The 21499-nt window shown below is 41.3% G+C and overlaps 1 protein-coding gene across 2 annotated transcripts in view; it reads right to left on the bottom strand.

The window, feature by feature from the left end:
* The window catches only part of LOC146632106 (low-density lipoprotein receptor-related protein 1-like), a 101239-nt gene that overhangs the window by 68251 nt on the left and 11489 nt on the right, over positions 1-21499 (bottom strand). For both annotated transcript variants that reach the window (XM_085353220.1, XM_085353218.1), the window contains exon 2: positions 13824-13946. In XM_085353220.1, the coding sequence (XP_085209346.1) occupies positions 13824-13946 (123 nt within the window). The remainder of the gene's footprint in view (positions 1-13823; positions 13947-21499) is intronic.

The following is a 21499-nucleotide window of genomic DNA, read 5'->3' as shown; positions in this document are numbered from 1 at the left end:
ACAGATTGGCAGCCTCAAATGTTTATACAAGGCAGGATGGCTCCATGAGTTTACGTTGTATATGCCAAATTTTCACACTACCATCTGAGTGTCGCAGCAGAAACTGAGACTCATGAGACCAAATGACATTTTTACCAATCTTCTACTGTTTGGGTAAACTTGTGAATTGTAGCCGCAGTTTCCTGTTCTCAGTTGGCAGGAATAGAACCAAGTGATGTCTCTGCTGCTTCGGGGTTCGACCTGTTGTGCATTCAGAGATGCTGTTCTGCATATCTTGGTTGTAACAAGTGATTATTTGAGTTACTATTGGCTTTCTATGAGCTGGAAGCAGTCTGGCCATTCTCCTCTGTCTTTTGACATCAGCAACGCACCTGAGAGATGGCTGTGTGGGAAAATCACAGCAGAAATAATTCAGACCGGCCCATCTGGCATCAACAATCGTGCCGTGTTCGAAGTCACTCAAATCACGTTTCTTTCCCATTATGATGCTCAATTTTAACTACAGCGGGTCATCTTGCTCATGTATTCATGCCTTAATGCTTTGAGATGGTGCAATGTGATTGGCTGATTAGTTGTCTGCATGAATGATTTGTACTGAATAATCTGTACGTATATAGATAGATCTACTTTAGTTTATTCAACATAGGAATATAACCCAAAGAAAGATTAATTGGTTCCATTTATAATTGGTATCACTTGTATATTTAGTGCCTACATAGTTAAACTAAATAAGAGAAGTCACTCTGCTTGGGTTTCCAATAAGAACGAACCACTCACGGCAGGAATAAACACAAGTGTGATGGATACCAAAATTGTACTGTATCACCTCATCTGTGAAAACACCTTCAGCTGTGCCATTGCAAACACTTGTTGAAAGCAGCTTTGTCTCAAGCCACAGAGGCTCATACAGCACAGCCCAAGAATAATCTTACCCTCTGGATCTTCATCATAAGCCTTGTCCCTTTATCTCTTTCATCAATTTTCTCTCGACTATAAACCGTGCAGTAAAGCAGGAATGCTTTAAAATCAGTCTTCACAAAAATACTGCCCTTTTGTTCTAGCAGTAGATGACAGACTTTCTGACAAAGTCCTCGGGCACTACATTTGTCAGACCGAAGGAACACAAAATCCTTCTCTGCCACCTCCTGAGTTAAGCTATCCATTCCTAAATGTCTGTGGAGAGTACCACTGCTGTTGGATTCAACACAAAACATCTACAAGAATAAAGAATCCATAGTCTGGCTTTCAGTGAATCAACCTATATAGGTACTATTATATCTTATAACCTTTAAAGAATACCTTTTGTCTAGATACACTGTAGAGTACACCTGACCCAGTCACTGTGCTGAGTAATTGATGATTTAATCAGAGCTGCATGTTGTAATATCTGAGGTTTTAGAGTTGGGAAACCTCGCTACATAAGATCCTGTTCTTACACTGGCTGTTGTTTTGTGAAACATTAAGTGTCTCCTCTGTGTAATGCAAACAGGAAAGATTACATTTAAAAAAATCTAATGTTTTTTCCTCTAGTACTTCTTTATCGTGGATGACCATGCATTTTTCCTGCTTGCCAACTTAACTGGCAGAAAGACACAGCAAGCATCCAAAGCACCACTGAGGCAGCAAAAGATGGCCACTAAAGAAAAGTAGGAGGAACTATAAAAACACACCACTATCCTAGCTTGGACTAGCCAAATGACTGCCTTCACTGAATCTGCAGTGTGCACACAGCTCTCTCCAAAAGGCAAAACAGCAACAATAATCACACCAGAGCTCTGGCATGTAGTCCCGATGTGAGTGTGTGCTAAGGAAAGAACTTTGGGATTTCTGGGAAGGAAAACATGTTGACCTTTGAAAAGTAAATTCATAAAACTTTAACTGGATATAGAAAGAACATATGCTGACAAACCCCTTTGCTAAGGAACTCCTTTTTCCTTTTTTGGGGATTGAGTTTGCTGTTTTGTAACTCTGACCAGACTTTTTTTCCCCCCACAGACTAAATGACTCAGCATAACCCCGGTACAAACCCTCTATGTGTGCCCAGAACTTTGGCTGGTATCTCCAAACTCCTTTCAGCATATTTTGAAGCAATAATCCACAACTTTCGGCAGCTCTTGTAACTTTTATCATCACAGTAATAACATCCAGTTTGCAGCAGAATTAGGCTATAGCTGAGAACAAATGCTTTAATTAGATTTCATACTTGTGTTTGAAATGTGATAGATGGTGAGACGGTTCTACTCAAGGGATAGTTTGGCATTTAGAAAGCATTTTTTCCTTCCTTCCAAGAGTTAAATGAGAAAATCAATACCAGAATGAAGCTCCAGCCGAGTTGCTTAAACTACTTTCCAGTTAAGATTAGTGATATTTCGAGACATGCAGCTTGTGGGGATAGGTTAATTGGATAACCCAAATTGTCACTAGGTGTGAATGTGCAAATGAATGTGAGTGCGAATGGTTGTCTGTCCCTGTGTGTTAGCCTTGCGACAGACTGACGACCTGTCCAGGGTGTACCCCGCCTCTCGCCCTATGACAGCTGGGATAGGCTCCAGCGCCCCCCGCGACCCTGAAAAGGATAAGCGGAAGTGAATGGATGGATGGATGGACATTTTTTGAGACAGCTTGACTACTGTAAAAATTTCCCTCTGCTTCAAATCTTCATGCGAAGCTCTGTCCCAGCTCTGCATTTAGCACAAACACACTCGAGACCGGGATCAAATTTCCCATCAACTCATGCCAAGAAAGAAGTTTCAAACTGATCCTTTAAGTTTCGTTCATTAATAAAACAATAACCTAAAAATGGGGGGAAAAAAATTATTTCTTGTGTTTAGTGTTATGACATATACAAGTGGTAGGAATTAAGTTTTGTTCCTCGCTTAACGCACCGACTTCAACCAGACTGCTTGCCTATATGCTACAGATGCTTTTTCTGTATATGTGAAAAGTTAAACTGTTGGCTCTGCCTTTCTTCCACGTTGTTATGCCTACTCACTTTCCTTCTTTAAACAGCACATAAAAAATGATTTGTCCTCCAAAGGCGAGGTAACGTGACGGAGGCAGAGAGAGAGAGAGTGAGACAGAGAGGCAGACAGAAATAAAAAGAGAGAGCGAGAGAGAGAAGACACAGAAGGCCATGTGAAACACCTCATCCACAGGAAGTGGCCAGAAACCCACAAGGCTCAATTCTTCTTCAAGCTGGCACCAGGCGAAGGTGCCGCGGTAGAAAAGGCATTTCTAATTTGAATTAAACAGGGTTTTTTAATCAACATTCCTCTACAGTGAGTGAGCCAAGTTAGCAGGCCCGAACCTTTTTTCCTTTAAGAAGTTTCCTCTGCTCTATTTTTGTACAGAGCTCATTCACTAGTTCACTGAAAGACCTGCACAGGGCTACTGGGTACAGATTCAACTATTCTCTATCTCAATACGGGGGTCCACGAAAAAGAAAAAGTATCTTAGTGCCTGCATTGTGATGCTGACGGTGGTTAAAAACTGCGTTTGGGGAGTTTGACTATTCTTTTCCTGTGGAGAATCAGAATTTGTTCCAAGACCTAGTTTCTCCACTACAGACGTCACGGAGGCATCAGCAGATACAGGACAGATGTCATTTCTTCCATATGCCTTAAAAATTTAAAACTGCAATGCAATATGAGAGCTGAAGTAACCATCTATTTTATGATTTACCCCTTTTTTAATCTGCAGAATCAGTATAAGCACCTGGCGGTCACAGCTGGAGCCGAACAAAGCTTTTCTTCTTTAAGCACCAATCAAAAGCAGGCTGAGGCATACAGGATTTCATACACCTTGTACCAGTGGAGTCTCTAAGCCGCTACACACTGAGGTAGATCACATGGACTTTTCCAGTCCAAGGGAATGAGGGCAGAGGGGGGCAATGGTAGTGGGATGGTGAACAAAGAACTAAGGCCATTGTTTGGATCATACAAATCGGCTGTGACCCCCTACAAAACAGGCTGAGCCACAGTGCTGTAAGCAGTGTCACGTGCGAAGCCTGACCTGAGCTGTGGTACAGCCACGTGGAGGGAGAGCTGGGGTAACAGTAAAGGGTAAGGGCCACGGGGCACAGGAGCAAAGTGATGACAGGGCAGCTGGCGCTTTGTGATTTATGAGGAGAATGTTGTATGTGTCATTTAGGACTCTCTCATAATTTTGCAACTTTAAGATTTTTTTTTCTTTCACAAGATGAATGCCGAATGATTCATCCTGGAAACTGCTTCCTCATCTGCATTCCCTCTCCACCAGTAGAAAGGAGACAAGCTGATTGAGAGGGAGTCATGATCTGGGTCTGGATTAGGCTGTCCCAGAGCCCAAAGTCTGTTTGGCTGCAAGGGTTTTCCACTGAGTAGTTCACACTTTCCCCCCATATTGCTAGTCAAATGGATTCTTAATGCACCAATAAAAACACAAATACAAATAACGAGATCCTGCCGGTGCTACAATAAAAGATAAAAGGAGCTTTATGCGAGCCAGAATGAGGCTCACTGCAGAGAAAACCAATTCTACCCCACTGCCTTTTATTACATTTGAAATACTTCAGACGTTTAAAAATGAGAACGTAAAAGCAAATTGTACAGAAAAGAAGAATCTAATCAAAGGCGTCACATATACTGTAAATGTAAACTCATGACCATGTCCTCACGGGCCCTCACTGGTGATGCTCTTGAGCCACATGACATATTCTTGGATGAAGCGCCCAGATCCTGACCCTCGACCCTCCCCTACCCCACACCCCCCTTGCCTGCCCTGCCAAAGGAAAACAAAACCCCAAACAACTAGGACACCAAAAATTAACACAGCAACAGCACAGCCTTCGCTAAGGCTAAGAGAGGACAGAGAGGGGACAGCGAGGGGGGGGTCTGTATTATGATGTGGCTACTCAACGCAGCCCTGTCAAAAAAAAGATGATGGGCAGCAAAAGAGCAGGCACAGCAACGGCAGGCAGCCGAGCGGCAAAGGGAACAATGCTGCACTTCACAGCTGTTTTTTCCCCTCTTTCTGACAGCCATCCTATAAACACTTTGCTCCGCAGGTGGCAAACAACACATTAACCTGCCACTCGAAGCGCACCTGTGGGTGACTCACAAGTACCACAGTGGGACAATTTTCAGTTAGGCTATCTGAATTTTCTTTGTACAGGCAACCACATCTGAGTATTAGCTGTGCTTTTTTTTTTTTTTTTTTTACAAAAATTTACATCATAAAAGTTTATTTCAGTAATATGTAGCTTGACTGTGTGTCCTCTCCCCCCACCCTGCTGTTTAATGGTTGGATCTTCGCTCTCTGGCTCTTTGCTCACTCTTTTCATTCTAAGATATCAAGACTGCATTTTCCTTCCTTCTTGTGGGGGGGTGGGCTTCTAGGGTGGCTGGCAAGGGGACAAGCAAAGCAGGAAGGCTAAATCTAGCTCTCGAAAGCACAACAAACTGAGCCTTCTCCAAACACACGAGCACCACTGCTCCTCGGGGCAGAGCAACCACTAAGCAAACAGTGCTGTCAGCGCAGTAAATTGAAAGATTCAAACAGGACAACATCATCAGAATACCCCAACCAGCTAGACAGAGTGGACAAACTCCGGTATTGGTTATGAGAGAGAAAAAGTCAACGATACAGGCAAAAACCAAAAAAAAACCAAACAAATCTGGTGTGGTGTGAAATTTAAATATGTGGGGGCATTGATCCAAAACACACTTGCTCTACTTCAGCTTTAAAAGTACAGAAAGGAGTTTAACACGTCTTTCTCTCGCACAGCAAACGAGACGCTCTTTCCCTACCCTTCACTCTTTCTCTTGGAGTTTTGAAAGAAGAGGAACAGACCCGTCGCTGATTAAAATAAGGTTTTTACGCGGCGCCTCTTTTTCTCAGATTGAAAAGACTTCTTTCCTCACCATGGTGTGAGGCTTAACTCTCAGTTTTGTTCACATTTTCCTCAAAGACTTACTGCTGGCCCAGAATGACTAAATATCTGAAAGGCATTCCAGTCCACTTTGGCTCAGACCTCTTACCCAGAGAGCAGCAGGCTGACTTTAATCGTCACAAATCGAGCACCGAGCCCCAAAACCCAAACCGAACAGTTATTTTTAAATTTGTTACAGACTAATTATCACCTTGAGAAATAGATAAATGAAACACAAGGGTCGGGGGTTGAGGGGTCGGGATGAGAGTAATCCTCATTGTAAGAGGAGTGTGAAGTTAAACAAATGCTGCAGGAGACAAGCTGTGTGTTCAATAATGCACACTACAGGATACAGGCTGCAGTCGTTCGCTGCTGCCACTAATCAGACACAGGTGGTGAGAAAGATGAGCCACAAGGCAAAGCCAGGTGTTCAGCATCTGTCTGTACATTCAAAATGCAGAGTTTTGTTTTTTTGTTTTTTCTTCAATTTACTGATTTTCTTTGAGCTGAAAAGCATGCTGTATATTTCTTTTTAGGCTTGCTTTCGCTTTATGGTGCCTATGGCCTGCCGCACCTTTTTTGGGGCAGCTCAGATTACATAATAGCGTTTTAAAAATTGAAACGCCTGACATGCTTTTTTTGGCTAAACATAGGCAGGGCTCTGCTTCGGGCGCCAGCTTTGCCCTTTTTCGCTGCCCCAGCCTCAACCCCTCATCTAAAAACGGCCCCTTAGTCGGTGGGTCACATCTGGCTCGCCACATCCTTCAATATAGTCATTACAGTAAATGCACAATATACGTTCCGCGGAGGTGAAAACAGACCCACAGGTTTCTATTTTACACATAAAAAAAAGGAACTGCACTGAAATAAATGACAGCAAGTCTTAATGTAAAAAGCAGGAAAGGATGATGCCATTTACTCACGTTAGAGGCAGAATTTGTGCAAATGCAGCTGGGGTTTAGGTCGGAGTTAGTGATTTCTCTAATGATTCGGGCAGATCTTAGCCATCATGAAATACCATCAGGAAGTCAAATAATGGGTTCAAAAATCCTTCTGCAGCAAGAGAATGAGCCTGTCATAAAGAACTGTCTACTGCAGCAACACAAGGAGGCTTGCAACAGATGGTAAGGCCCCCACAGAGCCCTGATCTCAGCATCACAGAGTCAGTCTACATAAAGAGACTGAAGAAAATAAAGGAGCTTAAATCAACAAAACAAGATGCTTCAAACCACCTACTCTTGCCAACCACCTTGAAAAACTTTGCAGAAGTGCACCTTGCACTGAGGTTTTATAAGGGGAAGTATTTTTTTTTCCTGCAGTTTGTGTAACTGTACCCGAAATATAAGAAAAAATATCTTCGGCATTATGTTTTCAAAACATACCTATGTTACAGTACGACATGAATAAGCAGGGGGGAAAATAGACGAACGAATGGCTATGTACACGTTTTGTTGTGGCCATTGGGATTTTAGTGTCCCTGTATCCTGTCTGTGACTTTACCCTCTGTGTTCAATTTGTTACTTCCTGTTTTTACATTACAGGGTTTGTCTCTGGTGTCTTTTCTTTAGATATATTTACTGTCCGCTCTTTACCTTGATTATGTCCACCCGTGTTTAGTTTTCCCCTGTTACTTTGTGTCTTTTTTTCCCTCATTGTAACCACTCTGCCTTTACAGAGATTACGTTTGCCGTTTCCTTTGGAAACGTGGATTTATCAACTTTGTTTTTTGGACTTTTTGCTGCCTGTAAGAAAATGGTGTTCAGTTACCTTTTGCCTGTTTTTGGAGCATTTGGGTCATTTTACCTATAACTATAAGATGATGCATATCAAAAAATGTAAACATGTATATACAACATGTATTGCACATTTTTAGATTTTTTTTTTACACCTATGGACTGCTTAAAAATCAAATATAAGACTTATTAATTTGAACTTTTACACAACCCTTGAAAGATAATACGAATGTAGCCATACATATTGGAAATATTTTTAAAAATAACTGAAAAGGGAATGGTTTGAATCCTTGCAGAGTTTATTCTTAAATATAGGAAACTTTAAATATAACACACAATGTTATTTTGCAGAATAATATCAGTGAATTTTGAGAAACCTATGGGGCATATGGCAGGGAAAACGACATCAGTAGAATATATAAAAGGTAAGGAGCAGGAAATTTCCCTCAGGAGTTACACTGGAGTCTTTTGTAATGCAATGAAACAAGAGTTATCTTAGACTAGGCAATAAAATGTGAATCCAAAAGTTCTGCTTGCAAATCCAAGCAAAGGGGTTTGCTTGCTTTTGAGGTTAATTTCACAGGCATAACCTACACTAAAAGATGCAAAGCAAGTCTATCAGTGAGTCTCAACCATGGTAACAGTTTACTGCGCATACACACAGACTAGACTAGCAGCAACGTGTCAAGCAGAGACGTGTAATGTCAATTAAATCTAGCAGCTGTAGTCAGGTAAGATACCTGGTCATGATGCAAAATAATTGTGTTAGAATTACCTATTAACTACATACCTATGGCTAAGAGCCATGACTGAAATCCTTCAGATTCCACTGAACTGCATGTTTTAGATTCATTAACAACTTTTAAACTTGAAAAACAAAATGTTTAGATTTGTTTTAATAACAGTAAATACATTTATACAGTTTTTTGAATTTTAGCTTCTGCTCAGTTTTTATAATTGCAAACATTTTCTATTTGATTGCATAGTAAAAGCGTGAAAAAAGCTCCATATAAATGAAACCTACGAATATAAATGCTACAAGTGCTCTTCAGATCAGCTCTAGTGATACTCTCTATCTGTTGAATGCATTTATAGGTACAGTAACACACAAACAATAAGAGATTCCAGATGTCACGTTTACACCTTTTTTTAACTATTACTACTATGAGTCCTCTTTGTCACGCGTGTCTGCATTACAACTTAAATTTCCTCCAACTGCGAGAATCAGATTTACTGAGTCGGTTAAAGTGTTGTCTAATTATGTTGCTGCACTCATTTGGCATGGATCCATGGTCTTTGAAACCTATTTTCCTCATCTTCTTTAGTTAATAATTAAAATTGTTATTATGAGAGGTAAAAATGTGTGTAAAAAAGGGGAAGTACTTATACCTTAATCCTTGTAGGAACAACAGACACTTATACTAACCTAGGATTATCTAATTTAATGGCTTTAATATGACCTTGGTTGTTGCTCCTTTTATAACTGCTGTCTTATACAACAGTCAACTGTATATCAGCAGATTATAACCGCTTTTACCTTCCAAGGTTAAAGATGAAACTTACTAGATTTTATTTTCATGACAGTCTTTCATTTCTTCTGATAGGCATCAGTGAGATGCTCCACTACATCAGTTGTTTTCCCACTCTAAAAGTGGCTGTTACAAATATGTTTCATCTCCTAAAAAGCTAATTGTAGACTAGACAGGAAATGTCAGTCTAAAAATGCACTTAGAGGCTACAGGGAGGGCCATCATTTCAGCATCACGCTCTTCCTGTGTTATCGAGGCAGGAATTGACACCCTACCTGAAGTAGGGCTGCTCGATTATGGCAAAAATCATAATCACGATTATTTTCACTGAAATTGAGATCACGATTATTTGACGATATTTATTTAACCCTTTAAGACCTACTATAGAACCAAGTCCGCCAGAGCTTATATTATTTTATTACATGTTGTAGTGCCATTTATGGGAGCATTTCAAGTTGCTATACAACTGTTATAGCCCATATTTTAATAATATGTATGCATTAAGTCCATAGTAACTACATTAATTGCAAAAAAGTGCAATAAACTACAAAAAAAAAATTGAAAATCGTTTTTGTTTGTTTTTTTACATATATTTCTACTTGGAGAAATTTAAGAGGTTTATCCCTCAAAACTTTAAATACAAAAAAGTTGCAAAAAATAGTTTACAACAACAGGAAACTTATTTTGAGTGTGTTCATAGTTTTATTTTGGAGATACACCAATTTTTATATACTGCAGGAAAAACAAAAAAACAATCCTATGATGCAAATTTTCAAAGAAAACAGCAGGTGCATCAAAATAAACTATTTCCAGCAGTGCAATTCGAGTTCTAAGCATCCCAGAAACTATTCAGAAAAGTCAAACATGACCAGTATAGGCCTTTAAGGCCTACAAGTAAAAAAACTACATTTCCGCGAAAATGACGTCACTTCCGGTTTCGGCCAGGAAATTGCGGACATGTGATAGTTCGCGCTGACGCCTGTTTCACTGTGGGAAGTGTTACGAACAGCTGATCGGATCAGCGAAGCTTGTTTCTGGAATATTATGTTTTTGTTCCTGCAAGCGCTTTTTATGCAATTTTTGCAAAGCTTTATGTGGAAGGAAACCGTGACCGAGGACAAGCTGATGGCATAAGTTGTAAGTACAACTCCTCTGGTTTCATATGCAAAACAAATTATTGCGCTAGCTTACATGGTCCAGGTTCTACAGGGATTTAACAATAGTTACACAAAACGGAGCGTGCTGCTCTGACCGGCTTTAAAGGGTTAACAATGACTTTAAAAAAATAATATAAAATAGTGTGCAACACCACTGAAGTTTTTTTTTTTTTTTTACCTCTCTTTTCAACCAGCGGCAGTCACTCTCCTCTCCAAATAACTTCTGCTTAGCTTTCCGAGCTTCCCTCGGGTCCTCTTAATCAGCGGTCTCCAACCTTTTTTGCACCACGGACCGGTTTATGCCCGACAATATTTTCACGGACCGGCCTTTAAGGTGTCGCGGATAAACGAGGGAGGGGCTAATAATCGGCTCAGTCATTTTTAATGATCGTTGAAAGCCCAGATCGTAATCGTGATTAAAATTCGATTAATTGAGCAGCCCTAACCTGAAGGCTGCGGACCACACTAATATTCATCTTTTGGCTTTTAACTGTTCATTGACTAGAAATGTAGTTCAAAGTTCTATATAAAGGCCTCACGCCCAGAAGACCATTTTATTTTTGTTTTACTCATTCAGTATCCCTCTATGCCAGTCTGACCCAGCGCCCCGGAGTACAAAGAACAGCATTGTAGGGGTTACGCAGCAGGGCAAAGCAGCTGCACTGGACAGTGGCTGACTTCACTGGCAATAGCCAACACCTCAACAAAGCCCACTGTGAAGCTCCGTCCACATGAGTGAATAAATAAACTACCTCATGCATCTTTCAACCAGAAGCATCTGCAAAAGGCCCTCAACAAAGAGCACTTTTAATCAAAACAATAAAAACGCAGGTTTGTCAGTATATGATGTTTTTGCTGTCCATTATTATCTCTTGTCATATTCTCTGAAAACTCTGGTTTAGAGCAGCTTTTTAGGCGGTTAGGTTATGTTGGCCGTTATGCCGTCATTTAAAATTTAATGTACTGCAGCAAATTAAAAATTGCTTCATCGCAGAGACCATCCAGCAGGGGAGCGGCTCAGACTCTCAGTGTTGTATGTGGCACATGTAGAGTATGCATCACAACTAAGCAGACGAGTTTCAGAGTTAGGCAAGACCTTCGCAGTGTCGCTCATCCTTATTTTTACTCTTACTTAAAAATTTTGACCATCTTAACGTAAAACTAGCTCATATATTGCCTGTGGCTTCGGAAGATCTGCAGTTTGAGCCCCAGCTCATCCAGTCTAAAGATTGATGTATCCTAAGGCAAGATACTGAACTCAAATTGCCCCCGAGGCATCTATCGGAGTGTCAATGTGTGCGCGTGATAGTTAAATAGAAAGTATTTAAAGGCACAGAATAAAGCGCTGTATGAATGTGTGTGTGAAGGAGGAAAATGTGGCTTGTATCAACATCAGCTGCAAAGCCCAGTATTGCTTCCATGCCTATTGGGGTTACAGACTCACAGCATATTTAAGCTCCCATGCTTTTGTCAAATTTCATAAACGGAGGAAAAACAATTTGTTTGTTATCACTTATCCATTTCAGGGTCATGGTGAAGCTGGAGCCTTTCCCAGGTGCCATGGGGTGAGAGCACGGGTCACCAGCCTGTCGTACGACTATAACACATACTGACAGACAACCTTTCGTGTTCATGTTCACACCTACGGCCAATTTAGAATTACCAATTAACATAACCTGCATGGCTTTTGACTGTGGGAGGAAGACCGAGAGCCTCTGGCGAAACCCACGCCGGCACTGGGAGAATATGGACACCCAGGACGGCCCGAGCAGCTTGTGAATTCAAGCCCGGGACCTTCTTGCTGTGAGACATTAGTCCTAACCTCTTAATGTTGCATGTGGCTAATAATTATGTTTGTTTGTGACTACATGCCGATAGCATCCGTTCATTGTTGGTTTGGGTGTTTTCTTGAGATTTGGAAAACCTGATTGCTGGTATATTTTGATTACGGCAAGGATAGCATTAACTGAGCATAAAAGAAATTCACGATCCCAATTAAAGCCTCCTGTGCCAGATGGTTTAACCACCTGTTTATTTTCTGACCTTGCTTCACTTCTAGAGTTTTCCTCCCTGACTGTATAAAATCGGGTCCCTGGAGGCAATAGGTCCTATGACTGCTGCTGTTGAGAGGTTTGGCATACGATAGATGGAGTAGCAAGAAACAGAGGATCAAATCACTTCTTCCTGTCCCAGATAGACACAGAAGAAGAAAGGCCAAGATGAGAAGCGGGGAGGGTGTGTGTGTGTGTGTGTGTGTGTGTGTGTGTGTGTGTGTGTGTGTGTGTTTGGCCTAGGCAGGTTGTGAAAAACAGCAGGTTTCTCCATTGCTCTGGGCGAGTCTCTAATGACTTCCAGACCTGCTCTCATACAGCCTCATGCGTCTAGACTGCAGCTACAGTTCTCTGTCCACACAGTTGCTCTCTCTCTCTCCCAGGTCAGCCCCTCCAAAAACACACACATACACAGACACATACCACTCCCCAACCCACCCGGAGCCCTCTGTCCTCTTAGATAACTACAGGCATTTTAGTCTCAGAGGATGACCAAAAAGACACTGCTACTTTCATCCTCACCCCAGGGATTCGGCCTCAAAGCATCTCAACATCTAGTTGAGGACTTTGAAACAAGAGCTGTCTTTTTTTTTCTTGTTTTTCTTGTTTTTTTAGCACTTTCTGTTTGGTTTCGTGTCACGACTGTGTCCTCTGTGGGTCTGAGTGTTAGTGGAAAATCACATTTACCAGGGAAAAACAAACTTTGTAGATCTTCTAATTGGCCGTGACAGAGCTACTCAACGGCAGAACGACCTCCTCTCATTTGCTGATAGAACATCCCATTGTTTTCTCTCGTCTGGCGGTGGTTAGCCAAATAAATCAAAAAGTGCATCAATCTCGGTCTTTTAGTCAACAACTGCTGTTAGAGCGTGTTTGAGAGAACAAACGCTGCAGTATTATATTGGCATACCCCGGATACAGAGGAAGATACATTTTACAAATCTACCCATGCAGGTTCTGATCAATTTCCAAGCCAATTTCACACTTGGTGACCGTTGGTTACGTGCATAATTCACACATTGCCAAAAGAATGTATTCTGCACAGAGAAGCTGAAGATGTTCTTTAGACCAAGTGAGCTCGCATTTTTAATTTGAGATTGAATAAAATGTAAGGTCTGCATAACACTGCATTTTTAACTGATTTAGTGAAAATGCTCCCTGTCTTAACCTGCCTCAAACACACCCTTATTCTTATCAAATGTGATAAGCAGTAACCTGAGCACAGAATGATTCACTCTGGACTCTATTATACAACAAGAAAGAGAAGCAACATAACTAGTCTTTAATGTCTCTTCTCAGGACAACAGTTATCTGTCTCTGAATGATTAACTGCCAGATAGTTTATTCTGCTGAATAAGTGAGACGCAGCATGCTCAATAACCTGATGATTTATTTGGATACAGCATATTTGAGCCTTTAAACTCATTATTTTTTGAAAGACTTACAAACATCAGGCTCTTCGTCAGAGCCGTCCGGGCAGTCCTTCTCCCGATCGCAGCGCCAGCCCTTTGAGATGCACGTTACCCCATCTTTGCACACAAACTGCTTTGGGCTGCAGGTCCTTGGGGCTAAAAAGAGATAGAAAAAGAAAGTAAGACTAAAAGGATTTCTGGGAGAAAAATAAAAGCAGCTCTTTTTTTTTTGTCAATGATCTTTATTCCTGAGGTCTCATTAGGAAGCGGTGTCTGTTGTGAGTCAATAGAAGCTCACACTGGCCCTAATTAGGTTTTGGAACGTTGTTACATGACGGAGGGCAATAGAGAATGGATACACACACAAGAAAAGCAAAATGAGCACTGAAGCAAGCCTGGAAGCAGCTTTGCATAAACTTGCTGCACCTAAATATCCAGGTCAGTATTTGCAAGCCGGTGGCAGAGAAGCAGCTCGTCTGGAGGATATCAAAGAACATCCTGTTCACTGAATTACCCTCCCTCTATTACCCCCCTTCAGTCCAAACTTCCAGGGCGAGGAAAAACTGCCCACTCTAGCCACAGCCAAATGGCAGCGCATATTCAAAGCCACATTAATTCAAGTCCTCTCTGTGCAGCACATGAACACTTTAACAACACATATACACACAGAGAAGCAACAAAGCTGAGTCATTCAGCTTTGGTTTTGGACGAGCAGGACTTACTGTTGAGCGGTGACCAAAAAACAGACGATGGAGTACAAAGTCTTTGGCTTTGAAAATACGTTAAAACAAATGGAAGAAATAATCTCGGTCCCCAAGATTTTACAAACTTAGTAGGAAAACGTAAACACTGACCTAAGCTTTTTAACCATATTTCATTCAACGTGTATTCAGCTGTCACTGAAGTGTAAATAAAGGCAGGGATTAATGAATACTCTGACATGGACTGCTCTTCACATTGTCCCGAGCACTCTTTGTTCACGTCCTCCTGTAAAGCTGTGTTTTATACAGAGCAGATGTTATTTATTATTGCCAGTGTTTGATAAGTTCCCATAAGGTAATCACTGCAAAATAAATTGCTGAATTGTTTCTTTTTAAATCATTCGTCATCAGAAAGAGTAATTCCTACATTACTTAACATGTGTACGTTTCAGTTGCTCTACCTAACTGTAAGGAAATCATACAGAAGTGATGCTTTTTTGTGGTTTTACAGACAGCAGCCTACGATCTGTGGATGTTTATCAGAGTCTATGGTATTTACTGTCTGTCAGCAGCTAGCTTAACATTTGCCATTATGACCACATGCAGCAACATCTTATAAGTACTCGCTTCACAAGGTTCAAAAATCCCAGCAGATATGTGAACGCAAGCTGTTAGCAGGCAACCGGCTAGCTTAGCTAAGATTACTTTGTTGATACCAGAAGGCTGAAGTCTCCTCTTCTGAACAAAGACTGTATACATAAACTAGACTTTTATATACAGTCTATGCTTGCAGCTGCACAACCCAAGCCACAGTGCTAAGCTAAGACATACCAGACCACGCTGAAGACGGAGAGACTAAGATGACTTTGAACCAAACAACATATTCCTCTAATTATATTACAGTTACTGGCATACTGGTAACTAATATAATTACTTGATTCCCCCCCAAAAAATTAATTCATTTTAATAGTACGTTTAACTAAAACGGTTTTTTTATTATGTTACAAACGAAATATAATTTTCTAGTTATATTTAAAGATATAATAAACTGCTTAACATGGTAATAAAAAAGGTAGAATTACAGACATTTTTGTTAACTAACTAGTAATGCCCATGTTAGAGTATTGTTTGGCTTGTTTGTGCTGTTGGCACTTTATCACACTGAGAAAAGTACAAAAATAGAGACAGTAGATGTTGTTTATATGCTACAAATGGGTCATTTTAGCCCGTTGCTAGGTGGTTGCTAAGCATGTATCATTCAGCTTTTGAGGATATAAATGAGATGTTACTGTTGTGAAATTAAAATGATAGGATGCTTTCGCAAGGTGCTGTAGGTGTCTAAAGGGTAAAAACGGGTCATTTTAGCACATTGTTAGGTGTTTGCCAGGCAAAGTGATGGCATTAGAGTATCAACAATATGCATGCATAACTCAGCTTTTCTAGGTTTAAATTAGATCTTACATCAGATGATAATTTTATAAGATGTTACGGGTGCATAAACTCTAAAAACAGGCCATTTTCAAACTGTTGCTAGGCAAATTGATGGCACTGTAAGATCTGATATAGATAACAACCTTCAAGGACCAAAGATAAACCTGCATGCCAGGTTTGGTTGCTCAGCTCCTGATGGTCTAGGAGGAGTTTGTGAACAAAGAAACAAACACACAGATGGCGATTTCATGCATTGTAGTAAGATGGGACCATACGGTAAATAATATACTAAGATTTAGCTTAATACATGACCGAGAAGTGTTGTTTTTACCATTTTGCAAAAGTCTTTCATGGCATTTAAATGGAACAAACCGACACTTTAAAATTTGTCTGTTTTTGTGGATATTCAGTGTTTAAATATCCATCACGAGGCTGGTGTTTTTCCATCATTTGAGTTCAAAGTTTGTTTTTCTAATAGACTCCTTTATTTCTTCCTGTCATTATTTCGAATATAGTGGTCTGAGGGTGATTCTTCCAACATCTTTGACAGCATCGCCTCACTGAAGCGATCCACCCACCTCAGTCCCGCGGCACGACTGATGATTTACATTTTCAGTGTTATCTTAAAAAGTGTGTTGTATAGACGATTATGTAACGCCATTGTGCAGACGAGTCAGCCTCTTTGGGTCAGAATGCGAGGCCAGAAATGGGCATTTTTACCAGAGCTACAACTTAGTCAGCTAGAGAGCATGACGAACAGGACGTGGGGGAGTGTAGGATAGCATAGGAGTGGCTTATGGGATGAAGAAGGATAAACAGGATGACGGCATCTACATGTAAAGCTACTCTTCAACTCCAGCAGTGAAAGGAATCTTCAAATGGGGCTCAACCTAAAAACCATGAATTCAACCTGACATATTGCTGCGCACATTCACACGCTCCCCACTTATCCTCCGCTCTGTACCGCTGTGATCACCGTGTGTGTGTGTGTGTGTGTGTGTGTGTGTATGTATGAGTGTATGAGTGTGTAAAGGGTCGCCTTTTTTTTTCTCTCTCTCAGAAGTCACAAGGTTTTGAATTATTCATGAAATGCAACCAAGCTTGTGTTAAAGGGTTTCCTCTTTGCTTCTCTTCCCTCTTCTTCGGTGTGTGCGATCATGTTTTTTTGTTTGTTTGTTTAGGGATATCAGCACCAGCCAGAGCAGGCAGCAGTTGTGGTGTATCTGTCTATTGTCTATTGTTTATGTAGATGCTGACACGCTCTGCTGTGAACTCCGCTTTCAAAATGGCTGTGGGGGGAGTTAACAAGCACCTCAGGCTCAGCTGCAAGCGGCTGCTGACAGAATCATATCAGGGAAAATAAGAAGTAGGTCAAGAGGTTAGCTAAGGAAAAGTGAAGCTCAGTCTGGGATGGGCAAAGGGAAACCATTAAAGTAAGTCCTGGGCTACCCAATCTAAATAGCAGGCAATGACAAGTAATGACAAAATACTTAATTTTGGCGAGATCAAGAAAAAGAATCAATCGTATTTTGAATATGCAGGTTTACTTGCATGTGAACTGAGGTAAAACTGTTTAGTCATAGAAGATAGAAGACAGCTGCCAGTGACAACCACTTTACTGTTAGCTGTGAAAGCAGTCTGCTGCTGGCACGATCTGAATTAATATGGTTAAAAGTCGGGGTTTAAAGGGATCCAAGGACAGCTTTAACTGAAAAGCAAATAAATGAGGTCAACAGATGGATAGGCCGAATGATGATATAAGAGAACAAATTAGATGTACGGCATCAATGCGAGAGGAAATGGAGAGTGGGCAGTGAGCTACAACTCCTTGGGGGAAGTGATCTCAGCTTTCAGGACAGGCCTGAAGATCAGAGAGCACACTGAGCTGGGCAGGGATATTGAGATGGGATGGAGGAATGTAACACTTGCTATCAATGAGCTGCCTGTGTGCTTACTAAAGCGGAGGCTGCGGGAAAATGTTTTGAATTGTCGCCATTTGGGACGGTTTATAACCCACTGCCCTCTGCACCCCGCCGCTGCCCGCGAGCCCTCTAAGATGAGCTCTGTCTGCTTGGGAGGAAGAGACCTATACTAAGGCAAACACAAGCCTTGCCCCCAGTCACTGCAGCATTTCCTCAGACACCCACAGCAGAGCTATAAATAAGTTGGAAGTCTGCCCTCTGAGATCAACCAGGACAAAGCTCCAGCAGACACTGAGACTATGGCCTCATCACACACTGCTCAGCAGCGGTTGAGATGAAGGCAGACTTAAAGTACTGTCAACAGTGGGGCTGAAAGGACTCTGAACAGCAGGAAGTTTCAAAGTTAGTTGTTTAAAGGGTCCTTAAGAATACAGGAACTGTTTAAGGGCTCTAACTGTTGCATTTGGCACCTACTTTTGTTCTGTCTACACTGTAGAAACTAGAGACCATTGTGGTTCTTTTTTAACTATTTAGATACTTCATCAGCCTATGAAGAACCCCAAGTGACGTAGTTATGCTGGGACTAGTGTATAAATGTACCTCATTTTTGAAAACCAGTGTAAACACTGGTATAGACATTATGGACTAATATTTGTACAATCACTGGCCACTTCATTAGGTAAATGGTAAATGGCCTGTATTTATATAGCGCTTTACTAGTCCCTAAGGACCCCAAAGCGCTTTACATATCCAGTCATCCACCCATTCACACACTGGTGATGGCAAGCTACATTGTAGCCACAGCCACCCTGGGGCGCACTGACAGAGGCGAGGCTGCCGGACACTGCCGCCACCGGGCCCTCTGACCACCACCAGTAGGCAATGGGTGAAGTGTCTTGCCCAAGGACACAACGACCAAGACTGCCCGAGCCGGGGCTCGAACCGGCAACCTTCCGATTACAAGGCGAACTCCCAACTCTTGAGCCACGATCGCCCCTTGCTAGCATTGGTTAAACCAATGCTAGCAAGTTATACCTTGCTAGCATTGGTTTAACCAATGCTAGCAAGTTATACCTTGCTAGCATTGGTTTAGACCCATTTTGCTTTTAAAACTGCCTTAATTCATCATGGCCTAGATTCAACAAGGTCCTGAAAACATTTCTTAGAGATGTTGGTCCATATTGACATGATAGCATCACGCTGCTCCTGCACTTTGGTGGCTACACATCCATTAAGCTAATGTCCCATTCCATCACATCCCAAAGGTGCTCTATGGTCACGAAGGCATGGACAACACTCATGTCGGCTCTGTTGTTTAAACAATGATCAGTTGGGGCGGAGAGTGTGCCAATATGATGTCCCCCACACTATTACACCATCACCAAAGTGCACTATTGCTACCAATTCATGATGAATCAGTGCTTTCATGTTGCTTTTAACCAATTCTGACTTTATTGTCCAAATGAAATCAGGATTTGTCAGATCAGGCAACATTTTTCCTCTTTTGCTGTCTTTTGCTGCTTTAGCCTCTCTGCTTCAAAATTGAATGTCTCGTGTTTTCAGACATGCTCTTCTACATACTGTGGTTGTGCAGGAAAATCCCAATAGATCAGCAGTTTCTAAAACTGTGAGATCAGTCACATCTGCCACCAACAAAGGTGACTTAATTCCCTTGGGTTTCCTCATGCTGATGCTCAATTCGAATATCAGAGATGGTCGCCTTGACTAAATCTACTTGCCTCAATGTATAGATCTTCTGCCACATTATTGGTTGAGTACTGATTTAAGTTAACAAGTAATTGAGGAAGCAAAGAAAAGGCTGGTGAATGTATAGTACTTTTCTAATCTTACTGACAAATTCACAGAAAATAAAGGTCCACAAGATACGACATACATCCTGACCATTGGGAAGCTATTGCATCATTTCAGCATTCCAATTAGTAGATCTTAGATAGCTTCAAATTAAACGGGGGAAGAAAGAGATGTGAAGGTATTTAGTTCCTGGGGCACCTCCTCAGTAGTTACTAACCACCAGCTAGTCCTCAGGTTCAGTCCTGAAACTGCTAATCACATCACAGGAGTACTTTCCTTAAAATGGATAGTGACAATGTATCAAAGAGTGGAGTTAGAAATCAAAAAATGAGAATTTCAGTGTAGTAAACCCACCACTGTGATAAGACCAACAGTAGATAGAATACAGATTAGTATTATTATTAGTATTAATATAGGTTATAGAACCTTCTGAGGCCAAACTCTGAGCTTACTAAGAATCAGCTTTCTTGGCCAGCCTTACATGCTGATGTTAAGTAGGTAAAATATTTACTATGCACACCATCTTAGCTTAGTGCAGACCTTCCCAAAGTGTGGGGCCCGCCCCCTGGAAGGGGGGGGGGGGCAGAGCCATTGCAGGGGGGGCGCGGTATGAAAAGGGGAAAAAACAAGGCTTGGACACTGCTAGCACAGGCCGCCCACACAAACGCAAAGCAGGAGATGAAGCATCGCTGAATATGTTTCCAAACCAACTTCCTTCCAAGCCAAAGACTAGAAAATATGGTGAAGCATATCTTCCCTTTGGTTTCACCTGCACAAGTGCCAGGTAGGTCTCCCCTGCAGAATTGGTTTTCCCTTACTGGGATCAGGCGTTGGGCTCTTAAAAAAATCACGGACAAACAGTATCCCACATTCTTGATTTTTAGTTCACAAACACTTCTTGTAATAAATAACTACTCCTGACATTTTGGAGATGTTGGCTCTTTATACAGTAAAGTTACAGCAGGATACAAATAATATCAGGCTGATCCTGCCACGATTTGTTCCCCCGGTTCAAATCACGGACAAACAGTATCCCACAGCTGCTTATGTTTTTAACCCCATTTTGCACAGAGAGGCATTTTTTGAAAAATGTATTGATAGCAATGTTGAATATTATTACACAGGAAAAAAGCAACTACATGTAAAATAATCACACCGCAACGCCTCTGCCTTTGTAAATAGAGGGACAGTAACTGGTGTAAAACCTGCAGATAGTCAGATTAACAGTATTTTGTCTCCATCTCCCATTCTGCAGTTCATCTCATGTAAACAATAACGTGGCGCACAGCGTGACGTGAAAAAAGGCACATACCTTTGACAAACTCTGTATTCCTCGTCCACATGTAAAAGCAAAACCATGAATAAATTACAATAAATTACTACCTGTAATTTATTGCAGTTTACTTGTATTTGCTTAATTGTTTACTAAATGTTTGAGGTGTGAAATAAACCGCAATTGAGCAAAATATGGGTGTGTGTGGTTGGAGGATGTGTTTTTTGTGTTTCCCCCCCGGGGGGGGGACATTTTTCTTGTAAAACAAAGGGGGGCCTAGCAAAATAAGTTTGGGAACCACTGGCTTAGTGTGTTAGCACAGCTGAAGCTGATGAGGCTGATGGGATGGTGATACTGTGTTTGAGGGGAAAAAATGACACTGAGCACATTTCTTTATACCAGATTTCTTTGGACTGAGCTGTTGATACATGTTATCCTGCTTGCACAAGTTGGGGAAAAAATGGTAAATCAGAAATTCACCTTTTTTTTTTTAAAATAGCAAACCTCTAAAGCTATAAATATATTGCAATGCATGTGGCCATACCACCAGGTGAGCCATAAAATAACTAA

This window comes from Diplotaxodon limnothrissa, linkage group LG5 (assembly GCF_057381915.1).
Source record: "Diplotaxodon limnothrissa isolate DT_005_m linkage group LG5, D_limnothrissa_male_GT1.1, whole genome shotgun sequence".
NCBI classification, from domain to species: domain Eukaryota; kingdom Metazoa; phylum Chordata; class Actinopteri; order Cichliformes; family Cichlidae; genus Diplotaxodon; species Diplotaxodon limnothrissa.
Note: the sequence above shows the minus strand (reverse complement) of the source record. Positions and strands in the feature narration are given on the sequence as shown.